Raw genomic sequence first — 24,454 nt, forward strand, 5'->3', positions numbered from 1 at the left:
AAGAAGAAGAAGAAGAAGAAGAAGAAGAAGAAGCGGAGGAGGAGGAGGAGGAGGAGGTGACAGCATGATGATGAAGGTTCAGTCTTCTCCTCATCTCTACTCACATGAGGTTTCTTCTTCTTCGTGTTCATCAGAGATGTGTGGCTGCCATGGTAACGTCAGGTTCTAAAACAGAGGGAGAGTTCATCACACTAAATAAATACATAGACTCATTAATATTAGAGCTTGATTGGAAGTAAAGATGATGATGTGATTCTATCGCTGTAGCTCTGTGCTGTAGACTGTGAGCACTAAATACTACATGTTTTATTAGAAAACATATTCACACACCGATCAATGCTTCTCATAACACATTAACATTCTTTTCTCCTTCTCTGACGTCACACACAAATATTCTCTGACTCATGAACTTGATCAATTCCTCTGTTTATTATTAGACTGACTTTAAATATCAAACATTATTTCTACCGCTTCTTTTCTATTCTACTTATTTGATCATATTCTCCACATTTCACTTTTTACAATGTCTCTCTGACGTGTTGCTGTGACTGGACTGACCTGCAGGTGTCAGTGTTTCTTCTCCTCATCACGTGAAGAACTTAACTTTTTGCTGGTTGTGATGATGTTTCTCCCTCTGAGTGAGGTGAGACAGTGGATCAGCAGCTTCATGGTTCAGGTCATCAGAACCACGTGAGGTTCAGTTCAGACGTCCGATCATCTTCAGCCTGATCATATCAATGTCAGTTTTACAATAATGTTTCTGTTTCTGTTCGCTCAGGTTCCGTTTGATTCGAGCAGCTGACGTTTGATTTGATAGTGTCAGATTAACAGAACATCAGGATTCTGTCTTTTCACCTGAATAGACAGAAACTAAAACACAATCTTGACATTTCAACAAGTCTGGAGGCTGCGACTGCCCTTTCCCATCATGCAGCAGTGTCCCTCCCAGGGGATTATGGGTAGGAACAGTTTACAGACGAGGGAGGGGTCTGACAAGAAATACAAAGTGTTATGACTCTCACTATTTATATTATATTGAATATTGTAGGAAACCATGTTGGATCTTTTTTCTTCTGTGGATGAAACAACACATTCAAACACAAAACGTTTATTTTTCCAGTTGAACTTGAATGAATCTTTTATTAAAGTATTTAAATTAAAAAAGGAAACAAAAAGAAATGACAGAAACTTTTACCCACAATCCACAGCAGGGGTTTGAGTTTCTATGGACGATGTCTGTTTGTAGATAAATATTATTTTTTCATGTTACTCCTCCTTTAAAGGCTTTGTCTCCTCTTCCTCCTCCTCCTCCTCCTTTTCCTTCTTTGTCTCCTTCTCCTCTTCGTTCGTCTTCTCCTCCTCCTCCTCTTCCTCCCCCTCCTTCGTCGTCTCCTTCTCTTCTTCCTCTTCCACCCCCTCCTTCTTCGTCTCCTCTTCCGTGTAGATGATGTCCTCAGGGTTCGGAGCTGGAGGACAAAAATCCTCCTGAGGAAGAATCTTGTCAAAGATCGACTGAGCCTGAAGAGACAAACATCAACACGTCAGCCGCTCTGATCGTCTATCAATCAATAATCATTATACACCAACGGTTAAACAGTTCATTATGAACAATGCTCATCAATCATCAAAGAAAATCTAAACTAATGTCAACACACACATGCACGCAGACTAATTTGTTGATGATAGGTTATTGATCCGAACTGAACAAGCTGAACTAAGAAAATAAACAAAAATACACAGCTTTTCTTCATCGTTTACTCTGTAAAATCATAGATTCCCTATCAGGAAACATTAGTGTGTGTGTGTGTTTGTGTGTGTGTGTGAGTCACCTGTGTGATGGCATGCTCGTGTCCCAGGCCTCCGTCTGGTCCCGAGCACATGTGCACGTTAGACGGGAGGTCGTGACCTTCCACCTGGGCGGCGGAACCGTCGGCCATGTTGAAGTAGAGACACCAGAGGACGGAGGGACGCTCGTCTGTGGAGGCGCAGACAGAACAGATGTGTGAGACCATCTGCTTAAAATTGACTTACAGACACGCTGTGTGTGTGTGTGTGTGTGTGTGTGTCACCTTGGTCATGGGACTCTGACGTGTGGAACATCCTGGTTACCACTGGCGACAGGTCCTCGTGGGCGGAGCCAACTGACTGACAGGTGAGGTGGACCAGATCTACAGAGAGAAAACACACCAACAAACTCTGATGGCTGTTGTCCCCGTGGTCAGTGGTTCCCATGGTACATTTAGAGGGCTTTGTTTACCAGGTTCCAGGACCTGGAAACTCCTCATCACACACTTAAGTCCTGGGAACCGTTGAAACTTCTTCAGTAAACGACGACACTTCCTTTAATGGTCCCCTACTCAAGGACGTGTCCTTAAATAGTTCCCTGGAATCTTTTCAAGGACCCGTGAGTCCTGAAGGGCCACGAGTTTCTCTGATCAGAAGAATCTGGGATGATAAAAACGTCGTCGTTTCCCCCCAAAATGTCAAGAAAGTGTAAAAAATAATAAAGTTTTATTGACCCCGCCCCCTCCTCCCAATACAGTATGGGAAGTGTGTGTGTTTCTTCAAAGGACTGTTTTGGTTTTAAAATCAGGTTTATGTTCAGTGTGAGGGCCTGGAATGAATCATGTCAACGATGTCCTCAGTAAGATAGAAGTACAAGTGAGTTTGTGCGTGTTTAGATAAATGGTGTTTTGTTTTCAAGGCTCAATGACTCAGTAACCAATCACAGAGCAGCATCAGGACGCTTTGACACGTACGCGCACACACACACACACACACACACACACGCACACACACACACACGCACACACACACACACTGTGTGTTGGTCATTAATCAGTGTTTCTGTTGCTTTCTTCATCAGTTTCTCTTCAAGGACACTCAGGATTTTCAGCTGCAAAGTCTCAAACACTAATACAAAACCTGCTCCAGGACCTCAATGACCTGCTCAGTGACCTGCTCCAGGACTTTCTCCAGGACCGCAATGACCTACTCCAGGATCTCAATGCCCTGCTCCAGGACCTCAATGAACTGCTAAATATCATGCTCCAGGACCTGCTGACGGACCTCAATGTCCTACTCCAGGACCTCTATGCCATGCTCCAGGACCTCCATGACCTACTCCAGGACCTGGTCCGGGACCTGTTCCAGGATCTGCTCTAGGACCTCAATGACATACTCCAGGACATCAATGACCTGCTCCAGGACCTCAATGCCATGCTCCAGGATCTCAATGACCTGCTCCAGGACCTGGTCCATGGCCTGCTCCAGGACCTGGTCCATGGCCTGCTCCAGGACCTGGTCTGGGACCTGTTCCAGGATCTGCTCCAGGTCAATGACATACTCCAGGACATCAAACACCAGCTCAAGGACCTCAAACACCAGCTCAAGGACCTCAAACACCAGCTCAAGGACCTCGACCCCACAAAACAACAGCTGTGACAGTTTGACCAAACATGAGATCTGATTGGTCTTTGAGGTCATGTGACAGGTGTGTCTGTCTGACTCACAGGTTCCAGGTGCACACGTCATCGTGGCTGAACAGAGCTCGACCATCGTCACGGACGGAGACCCCGCTGCTATTGGAGGAACCGTTACCATGGAAACCTGAGCACATAGACGGGTAGAGAGAGAGAGAGAGAGAGAGAGAGATTTAAGTTTCATCTTATTGGTCATTAGGTCACGGACAGATTCACACGCGACGTCATGGTGGCGCTGATTCACCTGTTGGTCCGAGTCACTGGGCAGAATGGAGGCGTCGGTGATCAGGACGGCTCTGCTGATGGACCTGCAGACAGAAAACAGGTTATATCAGAAACCGATCGATCAATTAGAGGAAAGAGGTTCCATATTTCTGATCAACAAAATCAAACTCAAACATTTTATACTTTGAGCTGAAAATAAAGATTATGTGAAGTCACACAACGAGTCTGAATGTTCTTCTTCCTGTTCCTCACGTTGTCTGTGTGACCTGTGGTTTCCTCACCTGGGGGGCGTGGCCACCTTCTTCCTCTCTGCGGACACAAAGCCGTCCTCCACCACAAAGTGGCTGCAGCTTATTCGCTGTCCTCGGCTGTCAATCACTCCCTTGCACCTGACGACACAAAAGATGGGAGATGAACCGGGGAAATGGATCGATCATGGACCTTTTTTTTATCATTGATTGTTTTCATATACAGTCGCCGATTGTCTTTATATACAGTCTATATTGTGTATTATATGTGCATCACATATGCACCGTACTGAGGGAAAATCTACCCAATGACAGGCGACATTTCTTGTGTTTGTCAAACCCAAGAGTTACCAACTGGGCGAAGATGAGGCCCCGAGGCCCCGGGGTCGAGAGGGCCCCACATTCACTGAGGGTCAGTGTGACGCCCAGTGACATCATCATCTTTGTTGATGACTTTGGACAACCCACCTTTCTCTCTTTCTTTCTGTCTCTCTCTCCATCTCTCTATTTCTTTGCTGAAATCTATTGTTGGAAATAATGATGCGCACAAAAGCTCATCCATAACCCCTGACACTGACACACACACGCGCTCACAGCTTGTTTTGTCATTGGACACCTGAATACACGTGACAATGACAGACAGGGAGACAGGGAGAGAGAGAGAGAGAGAGAGACAGAGAGATAGAGACACACACACACACAGATAGAGAGAGTGAGCAGTGAGGTGTGAAGAAGACCAGAGGTTAAATTATTACTTCACTTTCTCGCCATAAATTGAATATTCTACTGATCATAAATTACCATCCAATCACTGCTCTTAACAGGAAGGTCACCCCCCCCAACACACACACACGTCTCTTGAATTTCTTCACAATCTGATATAAACCTTCACCATCATCATCAGCATATAAACAAGTCATTCATGTTCATAACACACTGTGTGTGTGTGTGTCGTGTTTAATGAATCTCATAACCTGCACACATAAAAACCAGCCGTGTGAGTGCTGCTCCACTGTGACATCATCACCGTCTCAGAATTTTGAGATCTAAACTCAGTGACATTAAAAAACTCAGATCATTTCTGTTGAATCATTGGTGCTCTTGTTTAATTACACGTCTCATGTTGTCGTTCGAGGACTTGTGTTTTGATTATTGATCACCTTATCGTTTCTGAACTGGGTGACAGCAGTTCGGGAGGAGTGTGATGACGCTTTGTTTTGCGTGTTAGCATGCACGTGGACGACACGCATAGATATTAGTTTTGTGAGATCATCAGAAGACGCTGCCACATGTTGTGACCAATAAAAAGATTGAAAAGAATTTCACATGCGCAGGTTGCAAGACCATTTAAATTTGCGCCGGTACCTGTTGGTGTTCTTGTCGACCAGCAGACACTGGACCGAGTGTCTCAGACAGTAGATTCCTCCAAACACAGCACACATCCTGAAACGACACAGGTGAGTCACAGTTGAGTCACAGGTGAGAAGCAGCTCTCGTCCAATCAGCACCTAGGCCGGACCACAAGGTCACCATGACAACCAGAAGATGCATTCAAACATTTGATCCGATACATGTGCACGAGGGAAGATTTTTCAGAATAAAAGTTTAATTTAGAGACAGTAAAGATTAAAGGGGAGGGTCACGTTCACTGTGATTGGCTGGTGACTCAAAGAAGATTTATGAGATTTTACGGCACGCATTACACACCTGTGTGTTAACGTGTGTGTGAACACGTGTCTGAGCTGAGCAGTAATATCCGCTGACGATCATCTAATATGTAAATGAGATGAGCCCTGGGCGACACCCTCCTCATTAATATTCATGTTCTGTTCTGATGAGACAGAAGCATCACCATGACAACCAACTTATCCATCACGATACAGAGAGACAGAGAGAGAGACAGGCAGACAGAGAGAGAGAGAGAGATACAGGCAAATAGAGAGACAGATAGAGACAGAGGGACAGATTCATACAGAGACAGACAGACAGACAGAAAGAGAGAGAGACAGGTTCTTACCTACAGAAACACTGTGGTATTTCTCCAAGGCCGTAGACAGGAAACAGGAAGGGCGTGTTGCCGTAGCGTCCAAGGGAGCGCAGGAAGTGACGTGTGGAGGTGAGCCCCACCTCTGTGGGAGTGTCCTCTGTCACCATGGCGATGGAGTGGAGCAGGAAGTGCTGGAGGTTGTCGCCGAGGTGCTGGTCACGCAGGAACTCCAAATATGGCCGACCGTTGTAAACTGGAGGGGAGAAGATGGGACTAGATTACCCATGATGCCCTGATGATGTGAATGTCCTGATGATGTCAGCAGACCGGTGAAGTGTCTCACCTTGCTGCTCCTCAGTCTCTTCCACACAGGAAGTGAGGAAACGCATCAACTTCCTCTTTTCTACCACAGACAGCTGACGACTCGCAAACACATCAGCTCTACTGCAGGGCACCTGGCAAACAGACAGGTTCAGAGAGAGAGAGAGACAGGTTACACATCAGTTCTACTGATGGATACCTGAGAGACAGACAGGTACAGAGAGACAGACAGGTTACACATCCGTTCTACTGCAGGGCACCTGAGAGACAGACAGGTTGTACACACCTGTTCTGTGTTGCCATTGCGATAGGTGAGTATCCTGGTAATGTTCTTAAACTCTGCATAACGACTGACGTTTGACTTGATGAGCAGATCGACCAAGGAGCCGCGAGAAAACATCAGCTGAAGATTACATAACACGTAATATATTGTTAGATGTTATTGTATTTATTGATATTGCTTTGTTACGTTACAAGAAATTATCTTGTTTTCTAAATTTGATATTTAATTTCTTCACTGTCCTTTATTGTGTTATACTGTTGTATCGTTACCTTGGAGACAAGGTCAATGTTAAACCTGCGTCCTTCCTTCACCAGGTGAGTGTAGCTGATTTTCTTCCTCACTGGCTCCGATTGGCTTGGAGCAGTGGGGGGCTGTGGCTGAGCCGTCTCTGGCTCCTCCCCATCCGTGTGAGGGGCCTGTGACTGGACAAAATCATGTGTCTGTCACCATTATTCAGAGCAGTGATTGGCTGGGATTAATCAATAATAATAATAATAAGACCATCACTCTAAAGTTGCTTCTCTCGAGTGACTCCACCCCCCCTTACCTGTTCTTCCTCCTTTTCATCAGATGCTTCATCCTTTGTCTCTTTTTCCTTTGAATCTGGAAATAAAAACCAAGCAGTGAATCTCCTGCTCTGGATCCTGAAGCTGCTCGTCTTTATAGTTGAATGTTCTGTTTGTTGTGATGTAAAACAATTTTTTTTTTTAGCAGCGTCTCATTGAAGAGTCAATATTAACCTGCGCCGATACAAACCTGCAGATACTGTCTCTGATGTTTCTTTAACACCATTGTCACCATCAGCTGATGTTTCCACTTCTGTGGTGTCTACAGGATCAGGATCAGGAGTCGGAGCTTCTTCTTCCTCCTCCTCGTGTGTCTCTCTGAAAACGAATCATACCTGTGTCTCAGGGCTGCAGTTTATTTATGAAGACTTAATTTTAAAAAAGAACTGCAGAAATGAGAGTGAAACAGTTCCATGACCGTGGGTTTTTATTTCTGTTATTCATTAAAAAGCAGAACCGGGAGTACACCTGAGCTTTAACACCTGTGTTGTAAAACCAAAGTTGGCCTGAACAATTATCGGTCTGCTTGCACATTTTTCACATAAAAATCTTTCAAGAAAGAGGAGTGATCAGGTTCACACTTGGTTCACATCTGGTCACATCTGGTCACATCTCATTACACCAGGTTAAACCTAGTTAACACTTGGTGGTTTCCATTAATAATGACACAGGCTGTGGTGGTCTGCTGTAGTCTAACGCTGCCAGGTGCATGCTGCTCCTCTACCTGTGTCACACCTGAGGGCCAGCAATGCTGCTAAATGTTGACTCAACAAAATAGACACACGCCCGTTGAGAAAATAGTGAATGAAAAACTAATATTTGAACTCAAACAAACCAACATATATATAAATATTAGGTTTTACCTGGTGTAACAGAACACCTGCAGGTTACTGATGGAGGCGGAGTCAGAGTTACACAGGTAGATCAGCTCCTCCCCTTCCTCCAACAGGCTCGACCTATCCTGGACCTCCTCAGACTGAGACTCCTCCTGCTCACCGACCCGCGCACACACACACCCGCGCGCACACACACACACGTACACATGCACACATTTTACTATGATCACCGAAACCAAGATGCTCCCTCCTTCCCGTCAGTGGCAGTCGACTCAGCAGCCAACCAGAGTGCAGCGTTGTACTCACATGGTGCTGCTGTATCCAGGTGAGCAGGCCATTGAAGGTGAAGCTGGCCCAGTTCGCTGCATAATAGCTTCTCCTGAAAACACAAAGAGAGAGCTGTCGCTAGGGAGGATCCCTTCACAAGAAAAGCCTGGCTGATGAAAATCACCAGTCACTGTTCCGACGGGATTACTTATCAATACAACAATCAATGAACACCTAAATAAACTTATGTTATGTAAGTGTAATGTAGCTATGCATTAATTTCTAAGTTCTCTTGTTCATGGCCGTTTGATTGGATGATGCCATTAAGTCCATTGATTTATACATGAAGGTTGATCGGGTATTCGTTGAGTTTCTGATTTACTGATAATAATCAATATTAACATCAGTGCCAGTGCCACCAAACCTGTCGAGGTGCAGAACTCTCTGTCCGACTCTGGAACAGGCTGCGGCGACCACTGACTCCACGAGACCTGCACACACACACAATCATTGTGATCAATAATCCAACATCAATCATTTGTAATCTATGACCAGATCAGTAATCTTTCATCAATATCACCATCATCCGTGATCAGCAATATAAAAATAAAAACCTACAACCAATAATCTCCAGTTAACCATTTGTAATCAGTAATGTGTGATCAGTCATCTGTGATCAATAGTAGGAGACAAGGGGAGGAGACGAGGAGAGGAAACAAGGGGAGGAGACGAGGAGAGGAAACAAGGGGAGGAGACGAAGAGAGGAGACAAGGGGAGGAGACGAGGAGAGGAGACAAGGGGAGGAGACGAGGAGAGGAAACAAGGGGAGGACAAGGGGAGGAGAGGAGACAAGGGGAGGAGACGAGGAGAGGAAACAAGGGGAGGAGAAGAAGAGAGGAAACAAGGGGAGGAGAAGAAGAGAGGAAACAAGGGGAGGAGACAAGGAGAGGAGACAAGGGGAGGACAAGGGGAGGAGAGGAGACAAGGGGAGGAGACGAGGAGAGGAGACAAGGGGAGGACAAGGGGAGGAGAGGAGACAAGGGGAGGAGACGAGGAGAGGAAACAAGGGGAGGAGACAAACATCAACACGTCACAGTCTCAGCACTCATAAACACTGATGATAACTGTTAGCATGATGCTATTGTCATGTGACCACACCTCTCATTAACCTGTTAGCATTGCTGCGTGCTAAGGTAAACAAGGGGCTGAGCAGAGACAGACACGTCGATAACATAAACCGACAGACAGGTACACTTCAGCTCTTTCGACGTCATAAATGCGGTTTGTCAAACGTGTTTTCGTTGGTTTTTATACGGGAGCCAACACATTAGCCGGGCGCCAGCTGCTAGCCGCTGTCTTTGAAAGTGAAGGCGCCGTTAGCCGCCAGCTAACCCCAGTCTGTCGCGCGCATCGTACCGGTTTTGAACCGGGATCCTGTGACGTTACGGACGGATCCGTGGGCAGAGCGGACAGAGACCCATTCACACGCACACGGACCGGGTCAGGACACAACCCCCCACCCCGGGTGTTTGTTTACCTGTGCCCAGAATGACGACGTCAAATTCAGATGGCAGCTCCTCGGCAGCCATGTTGTTAGCAGTGAGTGAAACACAGTCACGTGACAGAGAGCAGCAGAGCCCCGCCCACCAACAACAAAGTAGGACACGTCACGAAAGCATCCCCGAGCACCGTGGATGGATGGATCGAAGAACAGGTCGATAAAAGAAAAAGCAAATCTGTCCATGTACAACTGAGAACTGATGAGCAACAGAGGTACAATAAAAAAAATCTGCACCAAATGTCACAAACTCAGTTTATATCAGTCCACAAAATATGTCTGATTCTCTTCATCAAACTGATCATACAAACTATGACCACTGATCCACGACCTGATGAGAACTGATGTGTAGATTTGACACCAGTTGACGTTTGAGTCTGTGGACGTTGGAATGTGTCTGTGTTGAAAGGGAGGGGACATATAATAATCATACAGAGATATGATGAGAGTGAAAGTATTCAACCAACAGCACTGTGACAGTGACAAGACTTCACAGAACAACTGCAGCCACCAACGAACATGGTGTTAAGTGTTATTATGTAATATTTGTTATTGTTCTATTTGGTTTTGATTTGTATCTTTATTTAGAACGACTTAAAAAAATGAGTAAAAAATAACAGAAAGATAAAAATGGATAACAACAAAACAATTTTCAACAAAACACACACTAGACCCGTTGAAAAGGGATAGAACAAAGCCTTGGCTTGTTTAGTCCGACCCCCAGTCTTTACAATAGACAAGTGCACGATCCAGTGAGATACACTAAACAGATAATTTAAAATAATACAATTATTTACGTCGATTTACGTCCTGTTTATTCACTGCAGGCTGATGATAGATTTTGGTGTAGCGCCACAGGAAGTAGTTCTTCCTTCTCTCTCGTGATGTATGAATCACATGGATGTGATGTATTCAGCTGCGCTGTCTGACATTTAATCTGCTCTGCTCTGTAAAGGTTAATTTGATGCTTTTAATTTGAAACCCAGTTGATGTATGAGGTCAGTTTCCTTCGGCTCCTGAGATTAAAATGATATGAATTTGTTGATGATGATTGAGTCAAACAGGAAACAGACAATAGATCAGTTGAAACAACAAATGATAAAATTATGAAAACATATTCATGCGTCTCCGTCCTTCCCGTCGTCTCCACAGACGCTGCTCAGATCACACTGTCTCCTGTCGAGACGCAGGTGAGACAGACAGACAGGTGAGATACAGGTGAGGACAAGTGAGACAGATAGGTGAGACAGGTGAGGACGGGTGAGGCAAGTGAGACAGACAGACAGGTGAGATACAGGTGAGGACAGGTGCGGACAAGTGAGACAGACAGACACGTGAGATACAGGTGAGGACAAGTGAGACAGACAGACACGTGAGATACAGGTGAGGACAAGTGAGACAGACAGACACAGGTGAGATACAGGTGCGGACAAGTGAGACAGACAGACACAGGTGAGATACAGGTGCGGACAAGTGAGACAGACAGACAGACACGTGAGATACAGGTGAGGACAAGTGAGACAGACAGACAGACACGTGAGATACAGGTGAGGACAAGTGAGACAGACAGACAGATGAGACAGGTGTAAAATTAATTTTAAAGTTGTGTCTCACAGGTGGGAGGAGCTTCACACCTTTGACAGGTGACAAGTGCGAACAAGGTCACATGACACAAGGTTGTCTTCAACGTGGCTCTAATGTTCATGTGATTATTGATCCCGATCAATACAGTAATGATGCTGGGATCCACTCAGACACTTCAAACATTCACCTGTCGAATACCCCGCCCCCACCAGCCCTCTCGGCCAATGGGAGGCCTGTGCGTGTGCGTCCCTCTCCGTGATTCGCTCTGCGTGTGTGTGTATGTGAGAGAGAGAGAGAGAGAGAGAGAGAGAGAGAGAGAGAGATGGAGAGACTCTCCGAGAGAGAGAGAGTGAGAGAGAGAGAGTAGGACTGATGAGAAGAAAAGATCCGTGGTCAGAGAGGCGGGAAAAAGGAGAGACAAAGGCGGGAAAACCACAGATGAAAACAAAAGAAAAAGAGTAGAAAGAAAAATAAAGTCGCTTTTCTTCTTCTTCTTCTTCTTCTTCTTCTTCTTCTTCTTCTTCTGTATCATGGCGGGCTGCTCCAACACCCCTCTGTCCCGGACCTCCACCCCACCCACCGACCCCATCTTCCACTCAGACCCGCCTTACGGCGCTCCCAACCCGGCCAGCTCCCCGCGGTTCGCCGCCGCCGCCGCCGCTCGCTTCTCCGGAGCTCCGGCGCACAGCGACTGCGCGATGGTGGAGGTGCGCGGCGTGAAGGTGGCGTCGTTCACGGTGAGCGGCGTGGAGCTCATCTGCCTGCCGCAGGTGTTCGAGCTGTTCCTGAAGCACCTGGTGGGCGGACTGCACACCGTGTACACCAAGCTGAAGCGGCTGCACATCAGCCCGGTGGTCTGCACCGTGGAGCAGGTGCGCGTGCTGCGGGGACTCGGCGCCATCCAGCCCGGCGTCAACCGCTGCAAACTGATCACCAGGTCCGACTTCGACACGCTGTACCGGGACTGTACCAACGCCAGGTGAGCTCGACGGTTCCCAGGTCATCAGTGGTCGATCAGCTGCTGCAGCAACGAAGATCAACCTGTCACTCATCAGTCAGTTTCTGATCAGCTCAGCATGAAGGACAGTGACACATGACAGGAGGGAAGACGACAAAGAAATATGATAGAAAATATAAATTACAACACATCTTTTTATCATTATTATTAACAACGTGTAATGTTATAATTATTAATTGCAACATTTCCAGTCATAGCATAATAAATATATATATTGAATTAATATAATATACAATATCACAACTAATGAGACCACATACTATTGTAATTATTGATTGCAACAGAAAATATGAGTTTAATCGTAACACTAACATTTTATCATGATTGATTATGACATATAATCTTATAATTACAACATGTAATAGTATTATTGATATATAATATAATGAATAACCATACCATATAACAGCATAATTATTAATTAAAACAGATCATATAATTACATTAACATTTTGAATATTACTGTTATCATTATTAATATAACACATTGTAAATTATAATTGCTTATGAGAATTACAACACAATAATTATTAATTCTAACATATATCACAAATTACAAATCAACAATTATATATACATATATTGTTAACATTTTAAATGACAACACATTATAACAGCAGAGCATAGACGTGAGTGTTGTGTGAATTATGAATATAATAATATAATAAAGATTTATATTCAGAATATATAATATGTGATTATCCTTTATCAGTCGTCTTCCTGTGACACAAAATCAAACTATAGATTCAAAATGACATTGTGTCACAACTGAACTGACTTGGCTTGAAGCTGTGACCTGGAAATATGAAATATATAAAGATGTAATTATTATTATAAGGATTATTAAAATCCCAGTGTGTGTGTGTGTGTGTGTGTCTGTCAGTTGTTAGTTGTGTTAAAGTGCATGTAATGTCCCCAAAAGTGAGTTGTGACAACACGTGTCTGTGTGTTTAATCACATTAACGTGGATCAAAATGATTTTTCTCATGATCAAATTATGTAAATGAGCCTCGACTAATTACGGATTTAACAATGTGTGTGTGACAAGTGTTAAATTAGCTCTGACAGTGAGTAAATCTCAGTTTAAATGTGAACAGGCTGTTTGTGTTAATCAGCTTTAATCTCCTGATCCTTAATAAACTGAGGACGGTAACTGTGTGTGTGTGTGTGTGTGTGTGTGTGTGTGTGTATGTGTGTGTTGTTAATTACACAAGTGTAGAAACATAAATGCAAAACTCTGTAGTTTTTGTCACATTAGTATTTGTAATAATGAGGAAACCAGCATGTGCATTTTCATGTGAAATCTGACAATGAACCCGACAGTGAACAGACAGTGAACAGTGAACAGTGAACAGACAGTGAACAGACAGTTAACAGACAGTTAACAGTGAACAGACAGTGAACAGACAGTTAACAGACAGTTAACAGTGAACAGACAGTGAACAGACAGTTAACAGTGAACAGACAGTGAACAGTGAACAGACAGTGAACAGACTGTGAACAGACAGTTAACAGACAGTTAACAGACAGTTAACAGTGAACAGACAGTGAACAGACAGTTAACAGACAGTTAACAGTGAACAGACAGTGAGGAGACAGTTAACAGTGAACAGTGAACAGACAGTGAACAGACTGTGAACAGTGAACAGACAGTGAACAGTGAACAGACAGTGAACAGACTGTGAACAGACAGTTAACAGACAGTTAACAGACAGTTAACAGTGAACAGACAGTGAACAGACAGTTAACAGACAGTTAACAGTGAACAGACAGTGAGGAGACAGTTAACAGTGAACAGTGAACAGACAGTGAACAGACTGTGAACAGACAGTTAACAGACAGTTAACAGACAGTTAACAGTGAACAGACAGTGAACAGACAGTGAACAGTGAACAGACAGTGAACAGACAGTGAACAGACAGTGAACAGTGAACAGACAGTGAACAGACAGTGAACAGTGAACAGACAGTGAACAGACAGTGAACAGACAGTGAACAGTGAACAGACAGTGAACAGTGAACAGACAGTGAACAGTGAACAGACAGTGAACAGACAGTGAACAGTGAACAGACAGTTAACAGTGAACAGACAGTGAACAGACAGTTAACAGTGAACAGACAGTGAACAGACAGTGAACAGTGAACAGACAGTGAACAGACAGTTTACAGTGAACAGACAGTGAACAGACAGTTAACAGTGAACAGACAGTGAACAGTGAACAGACAGTGAACTGACAGTGAACAGACAGTGAACAGACAGTGAACAGTGAACAGACAGTGAACAGTGAACAGACAGTGAACAGACAGTGAACAGACAGTGAACAGTGAACAGACAGTGAACAGTGAACAGACAGTGAACAGACAGTTAACAGTGAACAGACAGTGAACAGACAGTTAACAGTGAACAGACAGTGAACAGTGAACAGACAGTGAACAGACAGTTTACAGTGAACAGACAGTGAACAGACAGTTAACAGTGAACAGACAGTGAACAGTGAACAGACAGTGAACTGACAGTGAACAGACAGTGAACAGACAGTGAACAGTGAACAGACAGTGAACAGTGAACAGACAGTGAACAGACAGTGAACAGACAGTGAACAGTGAACAGACAGTGAACAGTGAACAGACAGTGAACAGACAGTTAACAGTGAACAGACAGTGAACAGACAGTTAACAATGAACAGACAGTGAACAGTGAACAGACAGTGAACTGACAGTGAACAGACAGTGAACAGACAGTGAACAGACAGTGAACAGTGAACAGACAGTGAACAGACAGTGAACAGTGAACAGACAGTTAACAGACTGCAGCTCTCAGCTGAGGGAAGCAGCATCTGTCTGGACTTCATCCCTTTAATATGTAAACATTTTTTGATTTGGTGTCAGTAAGACGGTGTGTGTCAGGGACCAAGACTGACCAGTACTGACCAGTACTGACCGGGACTGACCAGTACTGACCGGGACTGACCAGGACTGACCGGTACTGACCAGGACTGACCAGGACTGACCGGGACTGACCGGGCCCTGGTGGCCAACAGGAGCATATGTAGCTTCAGCTAGAAACGACAATGCAGTGTAATAATAATAATTATTATTATTGTTATCATCATGTTAAGCATCACTGCTAACCTGAGGCTGAACCATCAACGGTCCTCACAGAGATACAAACACAAAACACACACTCAGCTGTGTCAGGGAATCAGAGGTTGTCGAGGGCAACCATGCTGTCTACACAATTTATAGGTGTGTGTGTGTGTGTGTGTGTGTGTGTGCTACATAAAAGACATTTTGTCTCAATTTAATCAAGTGTGGAAAAACACACACACACACACACATACACACACATACACACACGCTGTACTGAGGAATTTAATTTACTGTGTGTGGGCGGGATGTCTCTGATCTGTCAATCAAACGCTGACCTGTGTGTACCCCCAAGACTGAGTGTGTGTGTGTGTGTGTGTGTGTCCATAAACAGCTGAGCTGGCAGGTTTCGACAGGAGGTAACCGCGGTAACGGTTCTCGTGGTCGCACACGGACACTTTTCAATGTAATCTTATTATACTGATTTTCACTATGAAAAAGCTATTTATGAAATAAAAAAATATATTATATATGATGATGTGTGTCCCTGTTGTGGGACTAATGAATAATTTATTATTAATAATAACAGTAAGGGGTGGGCGGTATCTCGAATATATTTGATGCATCGCACATGAGATGTATCAAATAACTATATCGCTAATACCGCATAAAACGTTGTAAAGGCGCCGCCATAAGACTTGATTTGAAGTTTAAAATTGTCCCAATAGAAACTAATAAATTAACATAATTAAGATTAAAGAATGTTTAATACAGAGGGTTGGGCTGCAGGGACGAGTAGAATCATCACACTGGCGAGATTGTCTGCATCAAATTTTGCATTTATGAAACTGTGCTTTAGAGGAGATTTAAAAATATCAAGATATATATTGTGTATTGCGATATAACAAAAATGTATAACGATATAATTTATAGGCCATATCGCCCAGCACTAACAATGGTCGATGCTGTGGTAGCACTGACGTCAGTGAGACGGCCTATTATTATCAAGTAACCATGGTAACTGAGAATACTATTTTTTTAAATCAAGGAAGTGTTTTTCTTTTATTTGGATTTTTTACGTCTTAAACATTATTATTTTGCCCTTACAAACAAACACAAAACTATATAACAACCTTTTCATATTTCTTTTCAGCATCTTATCAACTAATACAATCTATTATAATTATTATGATTTATTTCATTGGTTTAATACCTGACATCTTGTTATTGTATGTGACGTGTTTTTTTTTACAGTGCACAGTGAAAGGCCTTCAGGAGGGAAAGAGATGAAACAGATTCTTTGATGAAGTTAATGTGGAATATTAATTAATAATTGATGACTGTCGAACTCTCTTTTTATTTAAGGTGCAATTATTTCAAACCACTTCCTCTCCAGTCTTTTATTGACACATTTCCTTTTTTTAAATGTTTTTTTTAATGTGTTCGCCTCAGCTCTCGACCCGGTCGACCGCCGAAGAGAACTCTGGGCGTGGCCACGATGAGCGAGGGCTCCAGACTCCTGCCACACGGTCTGCTAAGCCCCGCCCTGCTGTCACAGACAGGTGAGTGAAACAAACGACTCGTCGCCTGTCCCTACCCCTGAGCTTTAAAAAAAATATTAATATGATATCCGATAATTCGCCACTTTCAGCCTAGTGTTTTAGTTCATAAACGATGAAGCAGATGACGCCCACGTTCTCTTCTCTGATTGGTTCTCATCGGTCACGACTCGACGACCAGCAGGCAACAGTATCACCTCGTCGTCGCAGTCGCAGTCGCAGTCGTCGTAAGAGTCATTTTAATAATTCGTAGATTGACGATGAGAACAACGTTTCAGTTTGTTTAAATTCCAAAACAATAAGAATTTAATAATACCGTGTTATGAGACAAACAATGATGACGATCAGCGATGGCGACTCAGTTTTCCCTATTATTATAATTATTGTAAAACTTTAAACCTGTGTAATAAAATTATTATTATTAATAATTATTAATTAGACTTTTACCCTGAAGTCAGCCTGTGTGTGTGTGTGTGATTAAAGCTATAATTAGCATGCTTAATTAGCAGATGTCAGAATGACTGACAGATTGGAGTCTCACCCGAAGCACTGTGTGTGTGTGTGGGGGGGGGGGGGGGTGTTTGTGTGAGTAAAATCAGCTTAAGAAAATCATATAAATTAGATCTTGTTGGTGAAGCTTAAGTCAGAATGAAATGACGGGTGGCTCTGCCCTCTGATTGGACATCAGTGTGACATCATAGCCGAGCCTCAGTATTGACAGAAAGCGAAGTCAGACGAGTCAACGAGTTCACTGTCGACAAAGTGTTTGTCATAAAAAAAAGGTATAATTAAGTCATGATAATAATTGATAAAAAGTGATAAAAATATCATGTCGCTGCGTCACCGGTGATGATTGATCGTTACTGACTGATGAGTTTTCATCCGTCTGAAAGTTTGATCAGTTATCATTTATGTTTAAATCACAAATGTATCATTAATAAAATAATAGTATAAACAATATCATGTCAAAAATTAACGTTAAAGGACAAATCTTTAGTTTGATGACATTTATGGCCACGTAACCATGGTAACTAGGCTGATTAAAGATTAATAGAAACCGTTTCCTCCCTACAGGTCCAGGTTTTTTACGTCAACATTGGTTACCATGGTAACGTGACCGTTTATATGCCATGTGTTCATGAAAACTGCTGCTCAGGATTCAGACTTCTTTTTTGACGACCTTTGACCTTTGACCCCGCGGAGACTCTGATGAGGGTTTCAGTGTTCTTTTTTTTAATTCAACAGAGACGCTCCAGTGGCCACATACCAGAGCTGTCACCTCCGTCACCTTCTGACAGATGTGACAGCTTAATGAAAACCACAACCACACACACACACACACACATACACACACACACACACACACACACGCACACACAATGGTTTTTATTAAAAATACTCAAACTGCCACATTTCTTGACCGAGGTCAGAGTCGGAGCGATCAAAGGACCAAGAAAATTATTAGCACACACGCACAAGCACACAAGCACACAAGCACACACACACACACACACACACACACACACACACACACAAACACACACACACACACACACACACACAGTTAATTAAAATGCTGTAAAGGTCGAGTATGAACCAAGACAAAGTTTCGTCCTGTGGTTTGAGTCACAGTCTGAGAACAAAGATCCAGGTCAAACTTTATTCTGCTGTAATTTACATTTTGATCCACAGAGCAGAATGTTCATGTGTCACTGATCATCTTTATGCATAGAGCTGCAACAGAGGGTTCGATTAGTAATCAACTACTAAATTAATCGGCAACTATTTTGATAATCGATTCATCGGTTCAAGTAGTTTTTATGAAAAAAAAAAGTACAAATTCTCTGATTTCAGCTTCTTACATATGAATATTTTCTGGTTTCTTTGCTCCTCTGTGACAGTAAACTGAATATATTTGGTGTGTGGACAAAACAACATCATGTCAACATTTTTCACCTTTTTATGAACCAAACAACTAATCGATTAATTGAGAAAATAATCGACAGATTAACCGATTATGAATATAATTGTTAGTCGCAGCCCAAATTATATACAGTCTCTGATTAAAACGTTTTCATTGTTACAGATGCTTGTGGTGGCATGTTGTGATTCATTTGATCTGTATATGATTGCAGTCTTTTTGTGCTAAGCTAAAAGCTAAACTCCTGCCGGATTCACCTTCAGCCTCCGGACGTTAAAATGTTCCAGTTTCAGAAGCTGCAAGATTTGAAGAAAAAAAAGACTCCTGCAGCGAAACTCTGAGAACAAAAAGACTGACGAGTGTTTTCATTGGTCAGGAGCCGGGGGGCTCGTTAATACTAATTAAATTAATTAGAGGAGGAGATTAACTGGGCCGAGTGGCTGCAGGGAGAGAGAGAGAGAGAGAGAGGAGGGAAATGTTTCTCCCTCGTCCTGAGATCAGCTGATCGACGGACTCGTCTCTGTGTATAGTAAAAATGGAACATTCATTAAAACATGTTGAATTGTTTACATATATGCGAATGAATAAATTATCTTAAAATCATTTTCTTTTTTTTCTACAAACGTGCCTATGAAATAATCAGAAGTGAAGAGCATGTGACAACGTTTACATCCTGATCTCATGGTCACATAGCGAACAGAGAGCAGGAGTTTCAGATTCATATTCAAACGTAAAATTCATCTTTTATTTTTTTACTGTAACGAGCAGGTGGGCTGCTCCGTGCTGCAGCGCCCCCCGCAGGACAAAGGTGAGCGTGTGCAAGAAGTCACCTGCTGTTCGCCGTCTCTCCGCAGGTCTGACGGCGGCGATGGCCGAGGCCCTGAAGCTGCAGAAGATGAGGATGATGATGGGTTTCCATGGAAACAGCGACCAGCATCGACATCGCAATGGAGCGGAGTCTGACAACGATGAAACAGGTACAGCTGAGACGTGTGACATCACAAGGCGGGTCGCCTCCTCTCCTTTGCTCCTCACCTGGTGTCCTCGTTTCCTCGTTTCGTCTCCTGTAGGAGGCAGTGAAGGATCCTGGGAGAAGGAGCAGCGTCTCCTCCCCCCTCACTCCTCAGGTGTGGCACCACCTCCTCTTTCAGCGTCTCACCGCCTCAACACTCTGCAGCAACACAGCTCCCTGTTGGCCAACCGTGAGTCCCAGCTCTCTGATTGGATACCGGATCGTTGTTAGCTTAGCATCATAGCACTTCATCACTTTACATTGCCCCGCCCCCCCTCTGTCTCTGTTGCTCCTCCTCAGGCCTTTCCGACATTCCTTTTATGGTCATGCCACACCACCTCCTCCCTGTTGGCCTGCCTCCTGCCAGTGTCGCCATGGCGGTGAACCAGATGAGTCAGCTGAGCAGTTTGGCAAACATGGCCGCCGTATCGCAGCTCCAGGCGGAAGAGGGAAAGGTGATAGCTAACATTGAGAACGCTAACAGAGATAATCCTAACAGTACTTATGCTAAAATGGTTAAGGCTAACTAAGTTTATAGTAAAAGTGCTAACAGTGCTAATGCTAACATTGGGAATGCTAACAGTGCTAATGCTACAGGCCTCATGCTAACTTCCTCTTGTGTTCAGGAGTCCCCTTCTGTAAGCCCCTCCCCCTGCCCCTCCCCCAGAGATGATGAGCTCCATCCACCGGAACCAACCAGCCAATCACCTTCCAGAGCTTCTTCATCATCATCGTCATCATCACCTCCACCTGCACACACACCTGAGCTGGGTGAGCTTGCGCACACACACGCACACACATACACACACACACACACACACACACACACACACACACACACACACACTGTTTACATCTTGGGACAGATAATGAATAAATAAACAACAAACACTTCAGTCCAAGTGAACTTTACCTGGTTTGTACCTGCAGACGACAGCGCGTTGCCCCTCCCCGTCCTCAAACCGACCAATGAGAGGCTGCCACTCACCTCTCATCCGCTGTCAGTCAACCACGCAAACCACACCTTCGCCCCGTTCCTATTGGCTGAGGGCCTGTCGTCAATGGAAACGCTGCTGACCAACATACAGGTGAAAAAGAAGAGCGACGGTGATGTAAACATGATAATGTAGCGACAGTTACATGATGATATCGTTTTGATGTAATAATTTAAACACAGCAATGTCCAGATGGAAGATAAACGTGTAGGAAAGATAATATCAAGACAATAAATGTGATGACATCATCATGACTTGTCACTGCTGCATGTTATCACAAGGATCGTTACTACATTACCACTTAGCTCATCGGCAGGTTTACGTTACGGCGTGAATCGTGACTACATTATCACATGGCTTGTTGTTACGTTATCGAACAACTCACGCCGCGTTATCGCAACTTGTCGATACACTATCGCACGCCGTTGTGACATTATCGAGCGACTTGCGTTGCACTATCGAATGACTTTTTACCACATTGCCACACTATCGTTTGCTGCATTAACACATGAACTGTGAACTGTGTGCACGTCCTCAGGGTCTCCTGAAGGTGGCGATGGAGGGCGCTCGCTCTCAGAGCAAACAGAACCAACTGGAGAGAAAAGATCTGAAACTGGAGCTGGAGCGAGAGAGAGACGTCCGACAGACGCTCCAGAGACAGCTGAGCACCGAACTACAGACCAGAGGTGAGACAGGTCCCACTGTAAAAGTACAGACGTGGGGTGACACAGGTCGCACTGTAAAACTACAGACCGGAGGTGAGACAGGTAACACTGTAAAACTACAGACGTGGGGTGAGACAGGTAACACTGTAAAACTACAGACGTCGGGTGAGACAGGTAACACTGTAAAACTACAGACCAGAGGTGAGACAGGTCGCACTGTAAAACTACAGACGTGGGGTGAGACAGGTTTATCTTTGTAGACGAGAAGTTTCAGGATGTCTCCTCGTCTTCGTCAGTGTCGATGCAGAGGAGGCTGAAGAAGGAGAAGAAGGCGAAGAGGAAGCTGCAGGAGGCGCTGGACGGCGAGTGGAGGAGGAGGCAGCAGGTGGAGCGAGCGCTCAAACACTGCGACTCCCTCACAGGTGGGCGGCCGCGTCTTCTTCAATTATCAGAATTTTTTAAAGTGCAGATAAAGAAGAAAATAGATTTGATTTCAGACGTGAGGTGAAAGTAAAGTGAACGTGTGTCGTGTTTCAGACTTGGTGACTCCGGAGAACGAGGCGGAAAACAAACTGCGGGAAAACTTGGCTGCTCACGGTAACGACACACACAGAGATGCTGTCGCCACGAAGATGACAGGAAGTAACGTGTGTGTGTCCACTGTGAAATTGAATCTGGAAAAACAATCAGAGGCTGTACAGCAGAACTAAACACCTCATACACACAATGTGTGTGTGCGTGTCCGTCCGCCACACTGACGTGATAATAACATTAATTTATCACAGCAGCGTCGTGTCGCACGCAAACGCACACACACACACACACACACACACACACACTCACTCTTTGTTTCTGCTTTAGCACTTTGAGTTTCAGACTCAAGACCTTTACTCTGAAAAGCATTGGACACAGGAAGTCAGTCACTAAAGTCATCAGTAATGTTTTGACCAGAAATGTTCTGATGATTCGGTTTTTGTTTCTGCAGAGAACCAGACGTTCACCAAACCTCCGCTCGTCTTCTGAGCGAGATGAACGGATGAAGTGATGAAGAGGAGGAGGAGACTTTTTATTTCCTGAAAATACAAATGGACCAATCCAAACAAAATACTCAAAATCCCATCATCCACCTCTCTTTTTGCTTCCTGTTTGGAACAAGACTTCTTACTATTATTATTGTTGTTATTATTATTATTATTATCATCGTTGTCATAGCGGCTTGTGGATGGTAGTGGACAACCTGAAGAGGGAGGGGCTTAATGTGCCTGTCACTTGACCCCCCCCAGCCCCGCCTCTGCTGTAAAAAGCTGTTGGTTGGTTGGTTCCACCTGCAGGGGGCGGAGTCACACGCAAAAGCTTTTATAAACATGTATTCAGAGTTTCTGTGCTAAATGTGTATTATACTGTTGAAATGAATGTGTTGTAGTACTGGTGCTACCTGTAGTAGTACCTGTAGTACTGCAGTGTTTATCACGACCAGACGTCATTGTGTGATTCGTTCATACTCGTGTCACATTATCTTGTTTTCCTGTTTTTAAATCAAACCTGCTCAAGATCAATTAAACATGAACGCCGTCAGAGTCTTTACTTCTTCGAGTTTAGACTTAGTGACACAAAGTCAGAATGTGCCCATTTCCTGGGTCTTGCTGTCATGACTGGTCCTCACAAAGGTAGAACAACCAAATACACTCGCGCAGACGACTATTACCGTGTGTGTGTGTTTGTGTGTTCTGGTTGGTCGGCAATATCTGTCACTATGATGAATGTGACCAATCCGAGCGAGCGTTTGGTTCGGAACAAAGGAAACTGACATCGTCGTCATTACGGTCAGAACTGTTACATCATCAATAATATCAATAAACTTTATTTAGAAACAACCTGTGTGTGTTTATAACAAAGTGTCACTCGCCTGTCCCCTACAGCCATTGGACAGAACCAGCTGTCAATCACAGTGTAGCCACACCCCCAATACATCCGGTGCTTTATCTATTTGACTGTAAATGAACCATAATATACAAAATGAACATCATGTATTGAAGAAGACTTACAGGCTTTCACACTTCACTTCGTGGACCCACGTCTGCTTTTATGAACCGTCTATGTTAGTCTATCTGTCTACTGACAGACAATGAAACTACAAAAGAAATAAAAGAAGTCAAATCAATAAAAAAACGTTGGAAGCAGTTTCTCAGAAGCTGATTTTCTGGAACGCTCCCCGACAGACAGAGATAAGACGGTGAAATAACGAGTATGAAGAAGAATTATTTACAGGCGACGACATGCGAACCCGACGCATTCTAGTTTACAAATGTTCATTGGTTTTTATTTCTACTCAGCTTGGTTTTACAATAATGTGAGCAGTTTCATTTTGTATTTTGAGGAAGTGACTAGTTGTAATTTAGCTCTGTGTTCGATTGCGTGTCAGAAGTTGTTAATTCTGTCGGTTTTTCCGACTTCCGATCTAAATGCGTTCCAGTGGATCTGCTTGGGAAAACATGGACGCCTGCAGGAAACTCATGTTTGTTAGGGCTCTGAACATCAGAAGCATGTTCTGATTACCTAACTGATGTTTTTATGTTTATTTCAGTTAATGAAATTATTATTTTTTCACTGTTTTAGTTTTAGTGAACCAAAACGTGAATGAGCAGAGACGCTGGACTTCAGAGTTGAGCTGAGAGTTTATATACGGACGTCATATTAAAATATGTTATTTAGTAATTTAAATGGTAAACATTTGTCAGACAGAAAAGGTCAGTTTAAGGGATCAGATTCAGATCACCTTTCTACATTTGAGCATCTGACTCTGAAATACATGTTATAAAATGTAATAAGCGTTATATCAAA

The 24,454-nt window shown here is 43.8% G+C and overlaps 2 protein-coding genes and 1 long non-coding RNA gene across 3 annotated transcripts; 1 reads left to right on the forward strand and 2 right to left on the reverse strand.

The window, feature by feature from the left end:
* Positions 1-1,107: 1,107 nt before the first annotated feature.
* Positions 1,108-9,898, reverse strand: chm (CHM Rab escort protein). Its single transcript, XM_035624979.2, has 17 exons — positions 9,753-9,898; positions 8,640-8,706; positions 8,255-8,327; positions 7,976-8,100; positions 7,303-7,430; positions 7,094-7,149; positions 6,816-6,968; positions 6,550-6,666; positions 6,286-6,397; positions 5,973-6,195; positions 5,321-5,398; positions 3,989-4,096; positions 3,727-3,790; positions 3,513-3,609; positions 2,070-2,168; positions 1,830-1,975; positions 1,108-1,518 (listed from the first exon to the last, which is right to left on the reverse strand). The coding sequence occupies exons 1-17, from the start codon at positions 9,802-9,804 to the stop codon at positions 1,267-1,269; spliced, it is 1,950 nt and encodes a 649-aa protein (XP_035480872.2). The 5' UTR covers positions 9,805-9,898; the 3' UTR covers positions 1,108-1,266.
* A 1,352-nt stretch (positions 9,899-11,250) lies between these two features.
* dacha (dachshund a) lies at positions 11,251-23,478 on the forward strand. The gene is made up of 11 exons (XM_035624980.2): positions 11,251-12,336; positions 16,914-17,023; positions 19,796-19,918; positions 20,012-20,143; positions 20,254-20,408; positions 20,580-20,724; positions 20,884-21,041; positions 21,487-21,634; positions 21,910-22,035; positions 22,151-22,210; positions 22,599-23,478. Exons 1-11 carry the CDS (start codon positions 11,888-11,890, stop codon positions 22,634-22,636), a joined length of 1,644 nt encoding a protein of 547 aa, XP_035480873.2. The 5' UTR covers positions 11,251-11,887; the 3' UTR covers positions 22,637-23,478.
* On the reverse strand, positions 18,907-21,005 carry LOC118300521. The gene is made up of 5 exons (XR_004790098.2): positions 20,867-21,005; positions 20,662-20,729; positions 19,977-20,158; positions 19,772-19,900; positions 18,907-19,461 (listed from the first exon to the last, which is right to left on the reverse strand). It is a non-coding gene; the product is annotated as an uncharacterized LOC118300521 (long non-coding RNA).
* Positions 23,479-24,454: the final 976 nt, after the last annotated feature.

Source organism: Scophthalmus maximus, chromosome 2, assembly GCF_022379125.1.
Source record: "Scophthalmus maximus strain ysfricsl-2021 chromosome 2, ASM2237912v1, whole genome shotgun sequence".
In the NCBI taxonomy this organism is placed as follows: domain Eukaryota; kingdom Metazoa; phylum Chordata; class Actinopteri; order Pleuronectiformes; family Scophthalmidae; genus Scophthalmus; species Scophthalmus maximus.

Coding starts and splice junctions, on each gene's coding strand:
- chm (XM_035624979.2), bottom strand. CDS start 9,804: ATGGCTGCCGAGGAGCTGCCATCTGAATTTGACGTCGTCATTCTGGGC. Junction 8,707..9,752: donor CGTCGTCATTCTGGGCACAG/GTAAACAAACAC, acceptor GTGTGTGTGCAG/GTCTCGTGGAGTCAGTGGTC. Junction 7,150..7,302: donor ATCAGAGACAGTATCTGCAG/GTTTGTATCGGC, acceptor TTTTATTTCCAG/ATTCAAAGGAAAAAGAGACA.
- dacha (XM_035624980.2), top strand. CDS start 11,888: ATGGCGGGCTGCTCCAACACCCCTCTGTCCCGGACCTCCACCCCACCC. Junction 20,144..20,253: donor CAGCTCCCTGTTGGCCAACC/GTGAGTCCCAGC, acceptor GCTCCTCCTCAG/GCCTTTCCGACATTCCTTTT. Junction 20,725..20,883: donor TGCACACACACCTGAGCTGG/GTGAGCTTGCGC, acceptor TTGTACCTGCAG/ACGACAGCGCGTTGCCCCTC.